The sequence below is a fragment of the Protopterus annectens genome, chromosome 13.part0 (assembly GCF_019279795.1).
Source record: "Protopterus annectens isolate FY-2018-M chromosome 13.part0, PAN1.0, whole genome shotgun sequence".
Classification (NCBI taxonomy): domain Eukaryota; kingdom Metazoa; phylum Chordata; order Ceratodontiformes; family Protopteridae; genus Protopterus; species Protopterus annectens.
In genome coordinates this window covers 61,893,227-61,913,341 of record NC_056747.1, presented here as the reverse complement: position 1 = coordinate 61,913,341, position 20,115 = coordinate 61,893,227, and the positions used below count along the sequence as shown (strand labels likewise).

Sequence of the window (20,115 nt, the reverse complement as noted above, 5' to 3'; positions counted from 1 at the left end):
TTAGATTCATGGCAGTAGTATTTTCAACATGTGTATAGGGGGTTGTTTGTGAAGTACGTAGAGTTTGTCTCCTTACGTTATACAATTCGCACTTAGGTACCTGTACACATTGTTGCTTAGTTTCACTGCATCAGCTGCTTGAATGTTCTATTGTAAAACAGCATAAGTTGCTGTAATTGTAATTTGTTTGTCAGCAAGAATTGGTTTACTGTTTTGATTTCACCTTGATAAGAGGGCAAGAGTGGGCAAAATTATGGGCGCAGATGGAAAACTAGGAGGTGATATGAGAGTTGTAATTGGAGCTTGGCCTGGAGAAGTGCAGGAGTACATTTAGGAGTCTCTCTCTCATTTGCTGTTTAAGAAAGCATTCTGATTAGAACTTGAGGTAACATTTTCTATTTTTGTGAAAGGTATAAAAATTTTCTTATACAGTGCTTTGCAATTTTTTAAGGAGGTACGAGAAAGCAGACATCGAACTGAAAAGCGTCTCGTTGAGGTGGATGGAGGTCGTCAGCAGGAGTATGAATTCAAACTGGCTCAGGCTTTGCAAGATTTGAGAAACCAACATGATGAGCAAGTTAGATTATACAAGGAAGAGCTGGAACAAACTTTCCATGTCAAGGTAAAAAAATATTTTTTTTTTTGTTGCTTTAGTCCTTGTGGTTTGCATTATCAAAAGGGCTACTTGTTTAGAAGTGTGTAGCTGTTACATTTATATTAATATACATTGAGACATTTTTAGTTTGTTTGGAACTGGAATTTATCTTTAAAAGTGTGGAGAGCACTGGTGTAGTACAGCTTAGGTTGCACATGTTTAATATAGGAAGTCTGTATATGTGCACAGCAAATATTTGGGCCATCTCTGGCATCGAAATCTTGTTCTCTAAAGGGTGTTCTGCACTTCTAGTGTGCTCCATGTTTTGAATGGCCCTTAAAATAGAGATTACAAGGGGTTTTGATTTTTTTTTCCAACATGTTTAAAGTTGTCATATCACAGTAGTACTAGCCAGTTTGACCTTTATTCAAATTGACATTGAAGTCTGGGCTTTGTGGAGTAAAAAGGCAATCAGAGTTACATTTGCCTTGTATTGGCTCTATTGATCCAGGTTTGACTATTGACTTGGTTGAGGAATCTGTCAGAGACGCACTATGGAATGCAGCAATTGACACTGCAGTTTGGGATGAAATCTCACTGCACGAGTGACATTTGGGCGAATGAATGGTAGTGCATTTTGCGAAGGACCGAGTTAAGAGGCCGGTCAGAGTGCAGAATTTACACTGTTTTACCTTCACATAGTGAGGGTTTTGGCCCTTGTCCTCCATTTCTCCTTCATGGTGTCATGTCAGAAGACGAGCAAAGAATGATGCTTTTAGGGGACTGGTCAAAGTAAATCTAGTCCATATCCCCTTTTGAAGTGCAGGTAACACCCATAATTTCAGACATATTTATAACCTGCAGTGTTGCTTCCACTCTTGAAACCTATTGTCTGATATTCTTTTTGAACAGTGTTTCATTTGACAGTGTGTTGGAGCAGGTAAGTATATCCAGTGAACTGGACATTATTAACCCAAGGTTCAGAAGTTTGTGTGTACTGTAAGTGGGTTGAGGTGGGAACATGTGCGAGTGCATGTATTTATTGTAGTGTGTGTTTGTTTGTGTCTTTTGTTTTTTCCCGGTTAGGGCTCGCCACAGCGGAACTCCGGTCCGCTAATGATTGGCAGTAGATTTTTACGCACTGGCTTGCCGGGCCTAACGCACAACCTTCAATGAGGGAATGCCCATTGACGCATGTCGCTACACAGAAGACGCTCTGAGAATTCGAACGGGCAACGTAGTGTGAGGGGTTAAATTAGGGGATAGAGTTAGAGTATGTTTAGGGTTATAGTAAAGCCTAGGTAAGGTGCTAGATTTAATGCTTTGTGTGTGCACATGCCAAAGCATGCTAGCAAGTGTTTTAAGTGTTTTCAGATTTGGAAAATTGTTTTGTGGGTCTTACTTTGTCCCTGTCTTGTTCTGAGCTGGCATGGAATAGTGTCACCCCTGTTAAATTTAATCCTCCTCCTCAGGCCCACTTTAAGTGGTTATTTGAGACTATACCTAACTTCCTGTTGACACTAACCTTTCACTGCAGTTTGGCTTTGTAAGTATGGCTTTTGGATCAGATTGTCCATTGCTTGGGCACAGCATAGGTGCCAACTTTTGTAGTACCAATTCTAAGATGTCCTTCAAGGATGCAACTGCAGTCCTGACATATGGGTTGTCCTGCCTTAGGCAGCCCTTTGGTCGGCCGGATTCCAAAGTCTGGGTCCGGCGTCGGCTGATGTCGCCCTTTCCCCGACGTCAGAGCGCCTGGGGTAAAAAAACGTCAGCCGACGCCATCTTCCTTAGTCTTTCTTGCTGCGTGGTGCCCGAAGCAGAAGCAGTTCGCAAGTGCCGGTCAACCAGCTCCTGTGTTTTCAGCTACTGAAGTCTTCAAAAAAGCTAAGTACCCCGTTGGGGACCTTTTCTTGCCTCAGCCGATGTCAGATAAAAGTGAAAAAGTTAATTGTTTAACTTGTGGGAAACAAATACCTCATAAGGATTTCCACTCTTACTGCCTACCCTGCCTAGGCCCAGAACACAACGTCTCGGCCTGTGCAGCTTGTGCCTCTTTCAATAAACGCACTCTTAGGCGTCGGTCAGAGTTTGCACAGGATTATTTTGGGGAAGATTTCTGTTATATCATGCCGTCGGAGCTTCCAACAGCACATTTACCTAAAAAACGGAAGGATAAGGCCCGACACCCGCGGTCTCTGCCGACACCACGCTTAGGCCTACCGCGAGTGTCTCGATCTCTTCTGAGCCGGTTTCGCAACCGCTACAGACTGACGACACCGCTCCACCAGTTACGTCGGTACCGGAGGCCAGCTTGGTGCCGGTTTCTGTTCTCCCCTCTGAGACCGTAGCCCAGGATATATCTGACACCTTTTCTGTTGATAAGACTACTCCAGCACGTGGGGCTGCCAGGCCTCTAGTGCCTATGTCCATTAAGGCCTACACACGTGCTAAGGCTGCCAAACAGGCTAAGTCTCTCCCTCCAAGATCTGTTTCTCTGGGATCCACTTCGGGTTCTCAAATTTTAAGTTTAGCTGAGGACCTTATTTCTTTAATTAGGGGTTCACAGCCTCATCCAGATAGAGGCTCTCAGCCGCCTTCTGACAAGAGGCCTAGGGTTGAGCAGGTAGACTCCCAGTCCTCCGATGAGGCCTCAGGTGACTCTGCACATTCAGACTACCAGGAGGAGGCCTTCCCGGACTACGAGGATTCTGATGCGGATGAATCTATTCCCTCTGCTTCTCCTCCTGAGGAGTTTTCCTTTGGGGAAACGCTTCATTCCATGAGGGAACACTTCAAATGGCAAGGCCAAGAATACTCAGATTCTAGGAAAAGGTTAAGGGAATTTTTAAAGCTACCTCAGCATAGACCCTTAGCTATTCCTCCAGTTTTAAATGTTTTAGATGATGTGTACTTAGAATCTAGTGTCTCCCCTGACTCCCTCCCCCCTGCTCCTGTCAAGCCAGACAGGTACTACAGGGTCCCAGACACACATCAACTTCTGTACAAGGGCCATACTGCTGACCCTGAAACTATTTCTCAGGGGCCTAAAGGGGTTTCCTCCTCTACTGCTAAGAACCCACTCCCTTCTGAAAGAGATTCTAGGGCTTTAGAAAGGTGGGGCAAGAAAGTATATACATCTTCCACCCTTTGTATGCGAGCATTAAATTGTCAATTTCATATGATTCAGTATTAGGAATACATGTTGGATGACTTGCAAAAGAAACTGGCTTCCCCTGAACCATTAGATAGAAAGGGGTTACAGGAATTGGTTCATAATACTAAGCAGGTTAGCAGCCATTTCCTTCAGTGTGGATATGATGCATTGGAAGCTTCATGTAGAGCAGCAATGACAGGTGCGGTCATACGTAGACATGCTTGGTTAAAGGAACAAACATTGCCAGACCATGTGAAAATTAAGCTTTTGGACGCACCACTAGAGAAACATAAGCTATTTGGTACTACTGCACAAGAGGTTTTAAAGAAAATAGAGGAAAAGGCAAAATCGGTGCAAACAGTCAAAGATTTCCTCCAGGTACAGCCTCCAAGATTCAGCAGGAATTGGCCTTCTAAGCATTGGTCCTTTCCTGACGCACACAAATTTCAAAGAGGCAAAAACAGACGTGGCAGGAAGTAGAGGGCAAACTCTAGGCTCATACAGAGGAAGTCAATGGCAGCCTCCGAACCAGAGAGGTGGGGCAGGACCTTCCACTGCTCCGCCAGGACAATCTCAATGACTTGACTTTGACTCCGCCATCCAGGGCTCAATTGGAAGCACCTTTGGGCGGAAAATTATCTTTATTCTCACAAAATTGGCACAATATTACAAAGGACAAATGGATACTGGAGATAATAGACAAAGGATACAGATTCCATTTTCATGCACTGCCAACAAGACATGGCAGGCCAAACCTGCCACCAAATCAAAGGGCAGAGGCACTCAAACAAATAACAAACCTACTTCAAATAAGAGCAATAGAAAAGGTTCCTTCTGCAGAACAAGGACAGGGATTTTATTCAAGACTGTTCCTTGTTCCAAGAAAAGAAACCAATGGAGACCCATTCTGGACTTGCCGCACTGAATACTTGCCTTATTGTGCCAAAATTCAAAATGCTGACTTTACAGCAACTCCTTCCCATGCTGGGCAAGGGGTCTTGGCTGGTAACTCTGGACCTCAAGGAGGCATACCTGCATGTCCCAATCAGACAAAGTTGCAGAAGATACCTCAGATTTCTTGCAGGCTCAGAGCATTATCAATTCTCAGCATTGCCCTTTGGCTTATCTACTGCGCCCAGAGTGTTCACGAAATGCCTGGCATCAGTAATTGCACATTGCAGATTTCAGGGGATACAAATATACCCTTAACTGGACGACTGCCTTATACAAGCGGACAGCCAACAAGCCTTGTTAACAAACTTGGACTATGTCATTCACCTACTGCAGGCCTTGGGATACACAGTCAATATTCAGAAATCAAGTCTCGTACCATCCCAACAAATACCTTTCCTGGGTACCACACTGGACACAAACACCTAGATGACGTTTCTGACAAAAGAAAAACGAAAACAATTACCAGAATACTTCAGAAGATTGGCAACACACAACCAGATGACTGCAAGGAAAATCCTGCTGGCCCTGGGTTTGATGGCATCTTGCATTCTTCTGATTCCACATGCAAGGCTGCATATGAGAAAACTACAATGGTATCTAAAAAGTCTATGGTCTCAGCACAGCCACAGCCTGGAAACATTGATCCCACTCATTCCATGCCTTCAAAAGGAATTTCTGTGGTGGGCTCAAGCAAGCCAGATAAACAAAGGTCTGCCTTTCAGCAAGCCTCATACAAGTCAAACCATAACAACAGATGCCTCAGACCATGGATGGGAGGCGCATATGGAGGGCAGATGCATTCAAGGACAATGGACACAAAAAGAAAAGCACCTGCATATCAACCAAAAAGAAATGCTGGCAGTGATACATGCAATCAAGGCCTTCGAAAAGTTCATGCATCAGGGCCATCTACTAATAAAGACAGACAATACCACAGTTATGTGGTACATAAACAAGCAAGGAGGCACCCATTCCTACCCTCTTTGCAGACTGGCAATGAATCTCTGGGATATTTCCCTACAATTGAAAATAGTTACAATCCCAGTTTGTACCAGGGAAGGACAGTGTTCTGGCGGACAGCCTAAGCAGAAACATCATGGATCCACGCGAATGGATGTTACATCCAGACATTTTCTTACAAATAGCTCAAGCATGGGGAAGGCCGGATATAGATCTTTTTGCCTCCCACTTCAATCACCATCTGAAAAAGTTTTGCACAAGGACGTACCATCCTCAAGCATGAAAGGTGGACGCTCTCTCCTTTAGTTGGAACTCTCTAACACTATATGCCTTCCCACCTCTTCCTTTGATGACCAAGGTGTTACTAAAGATCAAGACAGAGCAACCGAAAGTCATACTGTGATAGCTCCAGACTGGCCAAGACAACACTGGTACCCACTGCTACGGAGCTTGACACACACCAATCCGTGGCTTCTTCCTCAATGGCCACTTCTTCTGACACGGCACAATTACAGGGCACTACACCCCAACTTGAAAACATTGAAGCTGACAGCTTGGAAGATTCCATGAGTATCACTCGGGATACACTTTCCAAAAGGGTAAAAGATATCATCCTGGAGGCGCGCAGACCTTCCACTAGAAAAACATACTCAGCAAAATGGAAGAGATTTCTTATCTGGAACAGCAAAAAGGGTCAAGACCCATCAGTAATGAGCATTCCACAGATCCTGGAATACTTGGCTGAAATGCTCCACAATGGCCTTTCATATTCTTCCATAAAAATACATGCTTCAGCAATATCTGCCAATTATAACACTGATCCGCCTGTATTTTCTCACCCATTGCTAAGACAGTTTCTAAGAGATGTAAAGAACATCAACACTCCAAAGAAACCACCAGTGCCTGCATGGGACCTCAACTTCATGCTGGAAAAATTAACTCTTCCTCCCTTTGAACCAGCAGCATCTTCAGAGTTGCAATTTCTGTCTTGGAAGACAGCCTTCCTTCTGGCAGTAACCTCAGCAAGAAGAGTCTCTGAGCTACAGGCCTTTATGGCAATACAACCATTTCTCATTTTTCACCAGGACAGAGTTTCTTTGAGAACCAATCCGTCATTCATGCCAAAGGTGGTATCCAGGGTGTCCCTTAATCAAGCTATTCACCTGCCTACCTTCTTTCCCAATCCTCAAAATAAAGGAGAGAGACTTCTGCACACCTTGGACATACACAGACAGTTGCGCTACTACTTGGACAGAACAAAGTCTTTCAGAAAATCTGACCAGCTTTTTGTAGCTTTCGCTGCTGGATTGCAGGGAAAAGCAATTTCCAAACAGACAATTTCTAAATGGATTGGAAATTGCATTCAATTCTGCTACTCTTTTCATGGAAAAACTGTGCCAGCTGACATCAGGCCACATTCCACCAGAGCTACAGCCGCCTCCACAGCTTTTTTAAGAGGAGTGGCAACAAAGGACATTTTAGAAGCTGTTACATGGAGCTCCGTGCATACATTTTCCAAACATTACAACCTGCCTTTATACTCCAGGTCCAGAGCAGGGTTTGCCTCTGCAGTCCTGCAGGGCATTTTAGCTACACCATCTTTGTCTTGGTGCCTACCACCCCCAGGTTGGCTATGGTATTCAACCCATATGTCAGGACTGCAGTTGCATCCTTGAAGGACATAGTACAGTTTTGTACTTAACCATAAATGTAGATGTCCGATAGGTATGCAACTGCAGTCAGGTTTTCCCTCCCACCTACCCCTCTGTGGTATACTTTTGGGTTTCTACCCCTCATTTTAGCTACCTGGGATAATCTTTTATGGTGTATTTGTTTTTATGCTGTTGTACTTGTCTGGAATTTTTTCTCTTTTTCAAAATTTAGCCTTCCTTAGAGGGCACCTGGCATCTGGGGCAAGAAACAGAGGAAGATGGCGTCGGCTGACGTTTTTATACCCCAGGCGCTCTGACGTCGGGGAAAGGGCGACATCATCCGACGCCGGACCCAGACTTTGGAATCCGGCCGTCCGAAGGGCTGCCTGAGGCAGGACAACCCATATGTCAGGACTGCAGTTGCATACCTATCGGACATCTACATTTATGGTAGGTACAAAACTGTAATTTTTCTTTTCTGAGACCATGGTTCCAAGAATATTGGCATCTGTCAGCAGTAGGTGGCCACACAGCATTCTAGATTCTTGATGCTGGCAGCCTTTGCACCATTCCCAGATACTGAAGCTGGGCAATGGCTCCTTGTTGCCGTCTCCACCTCCTACTGTAAAGTCTTACACTGAATCATTTTCCTGTATGTCTCCTTCTCCTGCCTCTTTACAGACCAATTCAGAATACTTCAATGTGGAAGGCTCAAATCTTCCTCTGCCTCTTCCTCCTTGAATAATTTCTGTCTGAGGAATTATAGCCATTGGCTCTGTGGGAAGAAACACTTGTGAAAAGAGGCTGATTTTACAGTCTCATCCTTTGATCCCAGGAAATCTTATGGCTTATGCAGACAAAAGGGGATTGGCCAGTTACTCCTTTATCTTGTCGTCAGCCTTAGATGGATGTATTTGCCACTCCCATTACCTTCCTGTGTGGTACTGCCTGTGAACAAAATGGCAACTGTTGCAAAGCAGAAACCATGGGAAAAAAATAATGTAGTACCTCTGGTTGGGAAACCAGGCAGGAACCTTTGAACCACTTAGCACTGGGAAGATTCGATGCAAAATCATATGTTGGACTCTGCTGTCACTGGAGCTGCCCCAAAAAAGAACCCTATCCCACAGAGCTCTGCATTCTACATTATAGAAAGTCTGGCTCTTTCGACTGTTTTGGGAAAGTGGGTCTGTGTGTTCTCCGCCTTTACACTGAGGGTACTTAACTGTAGGGCACATGTTGAGATTGTGGTGTATTTTTGACGCACTGTCAGTCATTGGAAAATGTGTCTGACAGTTTAATTAGCAGCGGGCTGCTTAAGCATTTAGTGTCCCATGAGTAACAATTTTTGCAACCTGTTTACAATGCAGTGAATGGTGCTGAAAGGGCAACAGGTACTGAAGTGATAGTGCCTTTATGTCTCACTGCTCAACACTGATCAGTCACTAGCTGTACAGAGAATTCCAGGGTGAATTTTCTTAACGCCTCGTCTAGTGGCTCTAACTTATTTGGCCTGCTTAAAGAAAAGGAGGAAAAGTGCAGAGAGAGAAGGAGCGCAGTTGGTGGCATTAAATTTGTGTCTGCTTATCATCCCCATTCAGGGATGCAGAAGTGGTTCAAGCACTACCACCAGCAGGAGCATTAGTAGCCCGAGTGCAACTAACGCAGGCAGGTGGGAAGGGGATGAGTAGTGGCAAGTGTAGTTTTAGTTGTGTTGGTTAGTGTTTTTTGCTGTGTTTAAAAAAAAAAAAAAAAACCGCTAGCTTTTCACAAATTTTTGTTGTGCAGTTTTGTATACTTTAGTTTAATGTAAGTTTATCGTCCATTATCACCTTAATGATTTGCTGTGAGAAGTGACTTCGGTGGCTGTATTATCAAGAGAGGATTTTAAATTTTTCTTGAGATGAATTTTTGGGAAAACAGTAATTTGGTCTTTGAATACATTTTTCAGGTATTTTGGCGAGGAAAGATAAGATTGCTATAGGTCTAAATTTGTAATTTCCTCTGTGCAGAGGGCAGTGTGTGACTTTTTCCAGAGACAGAAAACAATGGGAAACCTAGATTGACCTATATGTAAAGATTGAGACAGGATAGGCAGTGCTTTTGGCTGCTATTTTTAGGTATTCACTTGGAAGGTCATCAGCTGAAAGAAGAGCATGGTTTAAGTTTTTAAATTTGCTGTTATCTAGTCACCATTCCTCATGTTAGGGTCTTGTATCCGCTATCTGATCTGAGCCAGCATACTCGAACACAGCTTAGCTCAAGCTCCTTCCCTCCCTTAATGCCCTGCTGCCCTACACTCCCTCAGATCTTGTTTGCCACTCAGACGCAGATTGCTCAGCTCCTTTTAGTGTGTTTCTTGAAAGGTTTCTTGAATTTCTTGTATTTTTTCTGGGTTGTAATGTTAGCAGGTAGTTTTTCTTTCTTAGATATCCCCTCCCGGTTGATTCTTACCATTTCTTTCTTGTCTCTCTGTTAGGATTTGTGTTTCGGCCTAGTTTTTGTGTAAGTAATTAGTTAGTTTTAAGTTGTGTGTGTTTCAGACAGATTTATCAGGTTTTTCGAACTTTGGCTTGTTTTTTTTTACTTCGTTGTTTCACGGTTCGGTTATGTCGGATAAACTTTTGGGTTTTAAAAGATGCTCCTCTTGTGGGTGGAAAATGTCTATTTCTGACTCGCACGAGGATTGGTTGACAGTCTTAACAAGTTCCTGATTAAAGACTTGATCACTGGTTCCCCGGCCAAAGCAGGCTCTTCTGGGGCTAGAAAGACGCTTTCTGTTGAGGCCGCAACCAAGCGTCCCAGGCTGTCTGATCCTAGGTCTTCAGATCCGGCTCCAGCCAGGGCAGTTTTCGGATCAGAGATCTTCTAGTCCCAGATCATTCAGGGAGTCCACTCCTGGATCCAAGGGTTCGGACCCGAAACCCTCAGATCCAGTACCTTCGGTTTCCTCTTCGGGATAACAAGGATCTCTGCTCTAAACATACAGATCCGAGGGTAGGCACCATACCTACAGATCTGACCCTTTCGGATCCAAGGGATTCGAGAAGTATCATTTTGGTTCCTTTGAGTTTGGTTCTAGTTCGGTTGGATCCGAGATTCGTGCCGAAACTCATTGTAGTGGAGTATCTCCCTTTGGATCCGTTGTCATCTAAGCAGGTTCTGTCTTCTCCGGGTAGGTCTAATTCTAGGGAACGTAAGAAACGACACTTTGCTCCAGGCGTGACTCTCCCAGTAGATGTTATTCGTGTTTCACTGTTGCAGTCATCACATTTGTGTTTATCTGTCTGCAGGTAGCCCTCAGCTGGCCTGATTACCAGTGTTCGGATTCCTGCGTCGGATGCTCTCTCTTCTTCCACTACGTCAGGTCGTCACGGGTATAAAACATGCAGCCGACGTCATTACATCAGTCTGCCTTGCCGTGCGGTGCCCGAAGCAGAAGCAATTCGCAAGTGCTGGTCGGCCGACTCCTGAAATTTTTGTATTAGAGTTTCAGACCCGAAGTCTTCAAAAAAGAGAAGTATCCCGTTGAGGATCCTTTTTCTTGCTCCAACAGATGTCAGTAAAAGTTAACTGCCATACCTGTGGAAAGCAAATGCCTTGTAGAGATTTTCATTCGTACTGCATCCCCTGTTTAGGCCCAGACCACAACGTCCCTCGGTGTTATTTTTGTGCCTTGTTCAACCCACAAACTATTCGTCATTGGGCTATCTTTGCAGCAAATTATTTTCGTACTCTGTCTCAGTACTCCGAAATGGCTTCGTTAAGCCATCCGACTACCGATCTTCCGAAAAAGCATAAGGATGAAGACAGAGACAGACAGCATATGTCCAAAACTGTCGAGGACACTTCCGTTAAGCTAGTCGCCAGTCTGCTGGTACTCTGGTGCTTTCGCAACCCCTGATAACCGCTACTTCAGATTCGCAGGCATCTAGTGAGACCCATTCGGAGTCCGGTATGCTGCGAGATGCTTCTTCGACTATGGAACCTGTGGATGTCTGTACCTTGGAAGGGTCCGGAGCCGCTGTGCAGGCACCGGCTTCTGAGGGTGTATTCAGGCCTACATACTTGCATTTTAAATCAATGCCATCATCTTCATCCAGGCCTAAAATTCGCACCACGCCTAGAAAACAGATGTTCAAACCGCTAAAAAAAATGCTTAGAATGGCTGAAGACCTTATTACCTTAATTAGGGGAAGTCAGCTTTATCCCTCTAAGAGACCTAGAACTGATTTTCCTTCTGAGTCTTCTGATCAGGAATCTGATAATCTGAAGTTGTTAATCTTCTTCCTAAGCATCACTGATAGGTTTGGTTGTGAGCCTTCTGAACTAAGTCGGCCTTATACCAAGCTTGCGTGCACAAAAGCTCTCAAGCTAAGCTTCTACCCACAATGCCCTTTGCTCAGTTACCTCTGATATCGTTTGCTGCACAGCCATATTGCAGCTTTTCACCGAGCTCTCCAGCTAAGTGTTTTTTTTTTTTTTTTTTTTTTTTTTTAAAGATTTAGTAGTTTGAAAGTTTTTTTTTTCTTCCTTATAACTTGTTCTATATTGCTGCTGCTCTACCCACAGATATTTCTCTCTTAGCATTGTTGGTAATTTTTTGGTATCTCTAACTTTCTACCTTTACGGTATCTTGTTACCGTTGTTGGTATTTACTTTTTCTCCTCCATTTCCTCTTTCCTCCCTGTCCCTTGTGTGCGAGAGTGTGTTTAGAATGTCTGAAAAGAAGGGAACTACAGGATTTAAACACTGCTCTTATTGCACTGGTAAACTGATGAATAGTGTCCTCCATGAGGAATGTGTTTACTGTTAGGGGGGTTCCGCATTTGTCGGCGAAACCCCCGTGCGATATCTGTGCTAGTTTCAGTCAGTGGACACTGAATGAACATCGTAACAAAACTTATTTTAAAGGGCCTGCTTGCTTCGCCTTTCTCGGAGGCCATTTCTGCGACAGAGGTCTCACCCCCTCCTGCTTCGGATAAGAAACATCCTCAGTTGGACCCCTCTTCACCAGCCGGTGACAGAGGTAAAGGTCATAAGCACAAGGCTCATAAATCATCGTCTGAACACTGTACTGCCTCCTCTGTGCCGAATGCTACATCGGCTCTGAGCTTGGCTCCAATGAAGTTTACCGAGGTAGCCTCGGTGCCCACACCAGCACCAACAATTATGGCACTGCCTACGTCTTTGATACCAACCAGTATGATGTCCTCGATACTGACCAGTATTTCCAATTCTTTATCGGCACCGACTTTGCCCATTTTGATCCAGTTATCTGTTCCGACAACGACATCGGAACTGTTCCTATAGTCCACTCCTATAGTGACTTCTGTCCTTTCACGACTCTGACCATACCGTTGTTACCTGTTGCAAAATTGGAATCGGTGCCGTTCTGAGACACCACGGACCCGATACTCATCCAATGTGGACCAGTTTGCCGGACAAGCCTGCAGCCCCTTTTTGGACCGGCTGACTCCCCTTTAGGTGCATCGGTGAGATCCACCAGGAGCTTTTCCGAATTGCATGTGGTTTGAATTTTTGATCAGCTGCTGACTGCTAGGGGAGTCTAAAATCCGGCTAGACCTTATCCCACTCCTGGCTTTGGGTCTATTTTTCCAGCAACCCCTATTTACTCTCCTCCCTTGGATCCCTCAGTTCCGAGGCTCATCTACCCAATTTTTAACAGAGGAATTCTGTCCTCGGCACCAATAGCAACTCTCTGAGGTTCCGAGATCCCATCGGTGCTGGTTCTGTTGCCCACCCTTCCTCAATCGCATGCTTGGGGAGGGGGGTTGATCCGACTTCGGAGCAGAGGGTAACTACTGCTCTGAGCTTGAATGAGGCTCTGTCCCTGAGGGCGGACCGTCTGGAGCGGGGTGTGACCCCGGTTCAGATTCAGTCTTAGATTCCGGGCTCCCTTTCCTCTTCAGGTGGGCCCACTTTCCTGGTGATGGGGAGGCCTCTTGCTGCCAGAAGTCCTCCACAGTTGGTTATTTCTCCAGTTCCTTTTGAGCCGCAGCTGTCAAAGTCCACCCCCCCCCCAGGACTCCCAGAGCACAAGGCCCAGGAGACCCCTGTTCAGGGCATTTCACTTTCCGAGTCTTCTTTGGATGTTCCCACTGAAGAACCCCCTCAGAAATGGGTGTGTAAGAGTAGACACACGGACTCCCCAGAGGAGTCACTCAGAGGATACGTACTACGATGATGGAGAAGGGTCCCCATGGTCGGCCCCTGATGATGCCTCCTTCGGGGACATGGAAATCTTGAAACAGAGGGGTGATTGGAAGTGCTTAACCCTTTCCTCAGAGGAATCCATATTCCTGCAGGCCTTTCGCTCTTGGCCCTCTATTTGGGTGACCCCCCCCCCCCGATGAGCTGGTTAAGCTCATCGTGCAACGGACTTAGAAGAACCCCGACTCTGTTGAGGACATCCCCAGGAGATCACGTTTTTTCCCCTCCAGCAGATCAACCCCATTGGTCCAGATGCTTGCTGGTGGTCGCTATGGTGGTGGCAGTTGCCACGAAAAGTACCTTGCAGAAGAGAGTCCTGCTGTTCACCCGCCCAACAGAGTCCTGGGCAGTGGACAGGTTAGGGAAGCGAGTCTTTACGTCAGCGACCTTCGCGGATAGGTCTCTGAGCTTTATGGCAAATTTTTACGAGGCTCCAGAGAGGTCTTATGTCCGAACTCTCTGAAACACTAGCGGGTCAAGTATCTGATGGAGCACGAGGTAAGGTTGCTTCACAACTTGTCACCCTAGAATCCATACCTAATTCATCCATGAGTTTGCTGTCACATGCAACCGAAGGAGCGCTAGAGCTGCGGGTGCAGGCATAGTCATGCGCATCCAGGCGTGACGTCTCATCACTGACCTCGCGGACTCCTTCAAGTCTTCCTTTCTAAATGCCCCTATCGAGCCCTCTGCTGTGTTTGGTGCGAAGGTCAAGGATACACTAGCCAGGTGCGAGCAAGATGGGAAGACCATGTCTGCTGTTGGCCTATGTTTTTCCAAACCTCAGCTATCATTCTCCAGGAACGAGAGGAGTGGGAAAATGTGGCACAAGAAGTCTCTAGGTCCTTTCCTAGACCCATGTGGTGAGGACTCCTTTAGAGGCAGAGGGGGTTCCATTAATGGAAGACACCCCTTTCAAGGCAGAGGGGGCCCTGGAACCAGGGCTCCAGAGATTCCTTCTCAGGTAGACCATATCAGTGCTCCTGAGGCACTGCCTGATTGCTTTCTTCTGGAAGCAGTCGGGGCATCTTTCTCTCTGCACCTGGCTGTCCATTACGAACGATCAGTGAATGAGTGGTCCAGCGAATCATTACCAGAGGCTACCATATTCCACTAATCTCCTATCCAAGACCTCCGAAATCCCTTCCCGATGTTCCACCCAGTCAAAGTGTAGGATTCAGCTTCTGAGATACGAAAGCTACTTCAAAAACGAGCCATCCAAAAGGTCCCCTCAAATCAGTGCGGATCAGGGTTCTACTTAAGATTCTTTTTGGTGCCAAAGAAAACAGGGGACTGGAGGCCCATTCTGGTTCTCAGTCATCTAAACAAATCAGTAGTTCAGACCAAGTTCTGCATAGTCACGATTCAGTCCATCCTCCCCTGTCTGCAGGAGGGTGTTTGGATGTGCTCATTAGATCTCCGGGATGTGTATTTCCATATCAAGATGGACAAGTGCTCCAGGACCCTCATTCGCGTCCGGCTGGGAGCCAGTTACTACCAGTTCAAAGCCCTGCTTTTTATTTTCTCGACAGCCCCCAGAGTGTTCACGAAATGTCTGGCAGTGGTAACAGCTCATCTGAGACTTTATGGATTCCAGGTGTTTCCATATCTAGACGATTGGCTCCTCTCCACATCCACCAAGCATCTCCTGGTCAGGGCCCTCTACTACACCTTGCCCCTAGTGGAGTCATTAGGCATCACCATACACTGGAAGAAATCAAACCTCCATCCATCACAACTGGAATTCATAGGGGCAATATTCAACACGCAGTCAAGCCTAACTTCTCTTCCTCCCCACAGGCTTCAGAGACTCTGGGCACAAGTTCAGGTGATACTGTGCCAAAGCAAGGTGTCTGCAAGGAAGATTCTTCAAGCCTTAGGATCTATGGCTGCAGCCATCCTCATAGTCCCCTTAGTCAGACTACACATGAAATTACTACAATGGCTCCTTCAGGCCCAGTGGATACCTAATCTTCACCCCCTGAACTCAAAGATTCTCATCACCAGCATTTGCAAACAAGATCTCCTCTGGTGGATGTGTACAGACTAATATCTTCCCTTCCAGGTTCCACAGCCCAGCGCCATGGTGACCACGAATGCTTCCCTGATGGGGTGGGGGGGCCACTTCCAGGGAAAGTCAGTCCAAGGCATGTTATCTGATGTAGAGGTCAATTTGCATATCAATGCCCTGGAGTTAAGAGCGGTGCTGTTGACGTTGCAGGCTTTTCATCTGCTTCTTCCTTCTGGAATGATTGCTATCCAGTCTGACAACACGTCCTTGGTTTGGTATATAAACAAGGAGGGACCAAGTCTCAACTCCTTTGTCGCAAAGCCATGAGAATTTGGCAGTGGACGATAGCTTCCAACCGCTTCCTGATCGCAACACACATTCCGGGGAGCTCCAATGTGATTGCGGACTGAGCAGATGCATACTTCATCCGCATGAGTGGTCTCTCAACCCGAGTGTGGCGACAGAAATTTTCAGTCACTGGGGCCAGCCATGCTGCGACCTTTTCGCCTCCCCTTCAAATGCGAAATGCAGCAGCTACTTTGCCGTCTTTCCCCCTCTCGGAGTTACTGAGGGATGCCGTAGCCCACGACTGGCCCACAGGTCTCTCTTATGCTTACCCTCCGATTCCTCTGATTCCCCTCTTTCTGCGGAAGGCGATTCAGTTGAGAAGCAAAGTGATCCTCATTGCTCCATTTTGGCCTCATGTGGTTTCCCTTCCTCCTACCTCATCTATTACGACCTCCTTGGATCCTAGGCACTCTGCAGGAGCTCATTTCTGACCCACAAGGGCTGACTCCTCCAAATCTGTCCACCCTCAAGCTGACAGCTTGGTTTCTCCACTTCTGTTAGTTGCCAGGCAAGAAACCCTTTCTTCACCGGTTCGGGATATTATTGTGGCTTCTCATAAACCATCCACCAGAAAACTTTACAAAGATAAATGAAAAGATTCTCTATTTGGTCACGTAATCAGGAGCTAGACCCGTTGGCAGCTCCCGTGGCTACTATTCATTATTCTGCTGAGCTGTTCAACAAGGGTGTCTCGGCTTCTACCATCCGAGTCTATCTAGCAGCCATTTCCAACTTCCATAATGGGTCTGAAGGAGTACCACTAATTTCCTCTTGTCTTTGCAAGACCTTCCTGAAGGGTATTTTTTTACAGCAGGCCTCCCATTAGACAACCGGTGGAGGCATGGAATTTGTCCTGGGTTCTGCAGACTCTTTCTCTGCCCCAGTTTGAGCCAGCTGCCACCTGTGACCTAAAATTCTTATCTTGGAAATCCTTATACATGGTGGCTATAACTTCAGCAAAAAGAAATTCGGAATTACAATTGTTATGCATCAAGAACCCTTATCTGATCTTAAGGACAGCGAACTAACCCATCCTTCCTCCCCAAAGTAGTTTGACATTTCCATTAACCAGTCCATTGAGCTCCTTGTGTTTTTCCAAAATTACTGTAACAAGGGAGAATACTGCCTACATTCCCTGGATGTTCATAGACAATTACACTTTTATCTGGACAAAACTAAAGCATTCCGCAAGTCGGACCAACTTTACGTTTCCTTTGCAGGTCTTAGAATGGGAGGTGCAGTTTCAAAAGTTACTTTGTCTAAATGACTCTGGGATTGCATTTCCTTCACCTATTCACTTAGAGAGATCTAAGCCGGGCCAAATCAAAGCTCACTCAGCTAGGGCTATTGCAGCATCTGCTGCCTTCCACTCCAGGGCCTCCATGGATGACATTTGTGCAGCTGCCATTTGAGCAAAACCACACATTTTTATCAAGCATTACAAATTGGATCTGAACTCCAGGGAAAGAGCGGCCTTTACTTCAGTGGTTCTCGGGAATGTTCTTCCATAAGGGCCACCCAGGTTCTCCAAGTAGCTGGGGACTCAGTCCCATCAGTGATGAATAAGAAGATAAAAACAACTTCAGATAAAGAAGTTATGTTTTATCATAACGTTCCATCTGAGTTGTTGATCTTCTTCCAGTCATCACACCCTCCCACCGACCCCTTCCTAAGGTTCCTGGCAGATGATCTGAGTCTTCGTGGTATTAGGGTTTCTGCGCAGAGATGGCCTCTAGCTTATTCTTTCTCTTTATGTTGCATGCAAACTCGATCCTGAGGTAACTGAGCAAAGGGCATTGTAGGTAGCAGCTTAGCTTGACAGTTTTTGGTGCACGCAAGCTTGGTATAAGGCCGACTCTGTTCCGAGGGCTCGGATCCGGACCCATCAGTGATGACTGGAAGATCATCAACAACTCAGATGGAATGTTATGGTAAGACACAACTTTTTTTCTGTTCCGTCCGATTACCAGGATTTACCCTTATCTACCTATGAGGATTCTGATGCAGGGGATTCTATTCCCCCTGCTTCCCCCCCAGTAGATTTTTCTTTTGGTGAAACCTTGCACACTTTTCAGCGTCTGCTGAAAATTGACCCGTTCCAAGTTGGACTTTCCCAGTAATATGTAACCTAAAGATATATCTAATATCTATCTATCTATCTATCTATCTATCTATCTATCTGGGTTCACTTCAAAATAAACACGGACTGTATTGCAGCAGAAATGCATCCAGAAACATGTTACTCATCTACAATTATAAGCAGGAGGGCAAGCACCCCTGCTACTTAAATATATCAACTCTGAGATCTCACTTCACAGAAGAAAATGGCAAACTTACCATTACATGCTTCATGACTCTTTCGTAATTTTAGTCGTGTTCCCTTTTAATGTACTATACTACAACATAATTCATGAAGTGCGATCTTGGAGTTGATATATTTAAGTAGCAGTGGGGGGGGGTTGCAGGGGGGCTTGCACCCCTGCTTATAGTTGGTTTAGACTGATATGGTTTGACTTTTCTTTTTCTGTATGCATTTCTGCTGCATTGTAGTCAGTGTTGGTGTCCTGTATGTTTTTCAGTATTATGAGATGCTCTTCGTGTTTCACTGTTGCAGTTATTACATTTGGGTAATCTTGCTGGCAGGTTGCCCTCAGTCAGCCTGAATTCCAAAGTCTTGGGTCCTGCATCGGCTGCTGTCGCCCCTTCCCTAATGTCAGGTCGGCAGGGATATAAAAGTTGCGGCCGATGCCGTTTTCTTTAGTATTTCTTGCTGCGCGGTGCCCGAAGCAGAAGCAGTTCGCAATTGCCGGTCGGCCGACTCCTGAGATTTTCGTGTTCGAGTTTCAGATCCGAAGTCTTCAATAAAGCTAATTACCCTGTTGGGGAAACTTTTTTCTTGCTCCAGACCGATATCAGAAAAAGTTAATAATTGTATTTCTTGTAAGACAAATAAAAAAACAGTAATCACATTTATGTAGGGGTTCAAGCCCTCCTGCACCCCCCTACTTCTATATTTTCACTCCGAGATAGCACTACAGTGGGGAAAAGGGAATATTCCCTTATCTCCACCGTACTGCAATCTAAGCAACAGTCCCAATCGCTTAGTTGCCTTTTTTAAATCTTGCGCAAAGGTACATTTTTGGTAAAAATACACTTTATTGAAAGTGTGCTCACCAGTTTCCATTTCGAGGAAACGTGATTTTGTTCAACAGTCGTAGATCCATATATATATATATATATATGTACACACACACACACATTTTATATATATATATATATATATATATATATATATATATATATATATATATATATATATACACACACACACACACACACACACACACACACACACACACACACACACACACACACACACACACACATATATATATCATACACACATACATATATATATATATATATATGTGTATACACACACGTATAAATTCAAGTAGATCCACGTGCATGCAGTGGATATAAATAGTGTACACACCCCTGTTAAAATGCCAGGTTTTTGAGATGTAAAAAATTTGTGGGGGGGGGGGGATATAAAAAAATAAAAAACTTACAAGAAACTGGTTCCATAAGTGTGTGCACCCTTAAAATAGTACTTTATTGCAGCACCTTTTGATTTAATTACAGCATTCAGTCTTTGGTACACACTTGCCATCAATTAGAGAGACTGATTAACCCCAAATAAAGTTCAGCTGTCCTAGTAGGATTTTCCTGACTTACTCAGTTGCCTACTACTGCAAAAGTCATGGTTTGCAGAGAGCTTAACAAAGCATCAAAGGGATCTCATTCTTGAAGGGTATCAGTCAGGAGAAGGGTACAAAAAAAATTCTATAGCATTGAATATACCAGGGAACACAGTAAAGACAGTCATCAAAAATTGGAGAAAATATGGGACAACAGTGACGTTGCAAAGAACCGGACGCCCCTCCAAAATTGATGAAAAGACCAGACGAAAACTGGTCATGGAGGCTGCCAATAGACCTACAGCAACACTGAAGGAGCTGCAGGAATTTCTGGCAAGTACTGGTTGTGTACTACATGTGGAAACAATCACCTGTATTCTCCTTATGTCTGGGCTGTGGGGTAGGGTTGCAAGACATAAGCCTTTTCTTACACAGAAAAGCATCCAGGCCCAGCTAAAATTTGCAAAACAATTCAAGTCTCCCAAAAGCATGTGGGAAAATGT

General features: G+C 45.2%; 1 protein-coding gene across 2 annotated transcripts in view; it reads left to right on the top strand.

The window, feature by feature from the left end:
• LMNB2 (lamin B2) overlaps nucleotides 1–20,115 on the top strand; it is an 859,966-nt gene that overhangs the window by 247,673 nt on the left and 592,178 nt on the right. For both annotated transcript variants that reach the window (XM_044090624.1, XM_044090623.1), the window contains exon 5: nucleotides 452–622. In XM_044090624.1, coding sequence (XP_043946559.1) covers nucleotides 452–622 — 171 coding nt within the window. The remainder of the gene's footprint in view (nucleotides 1–451; nucleotides 623–20,115) is intronic.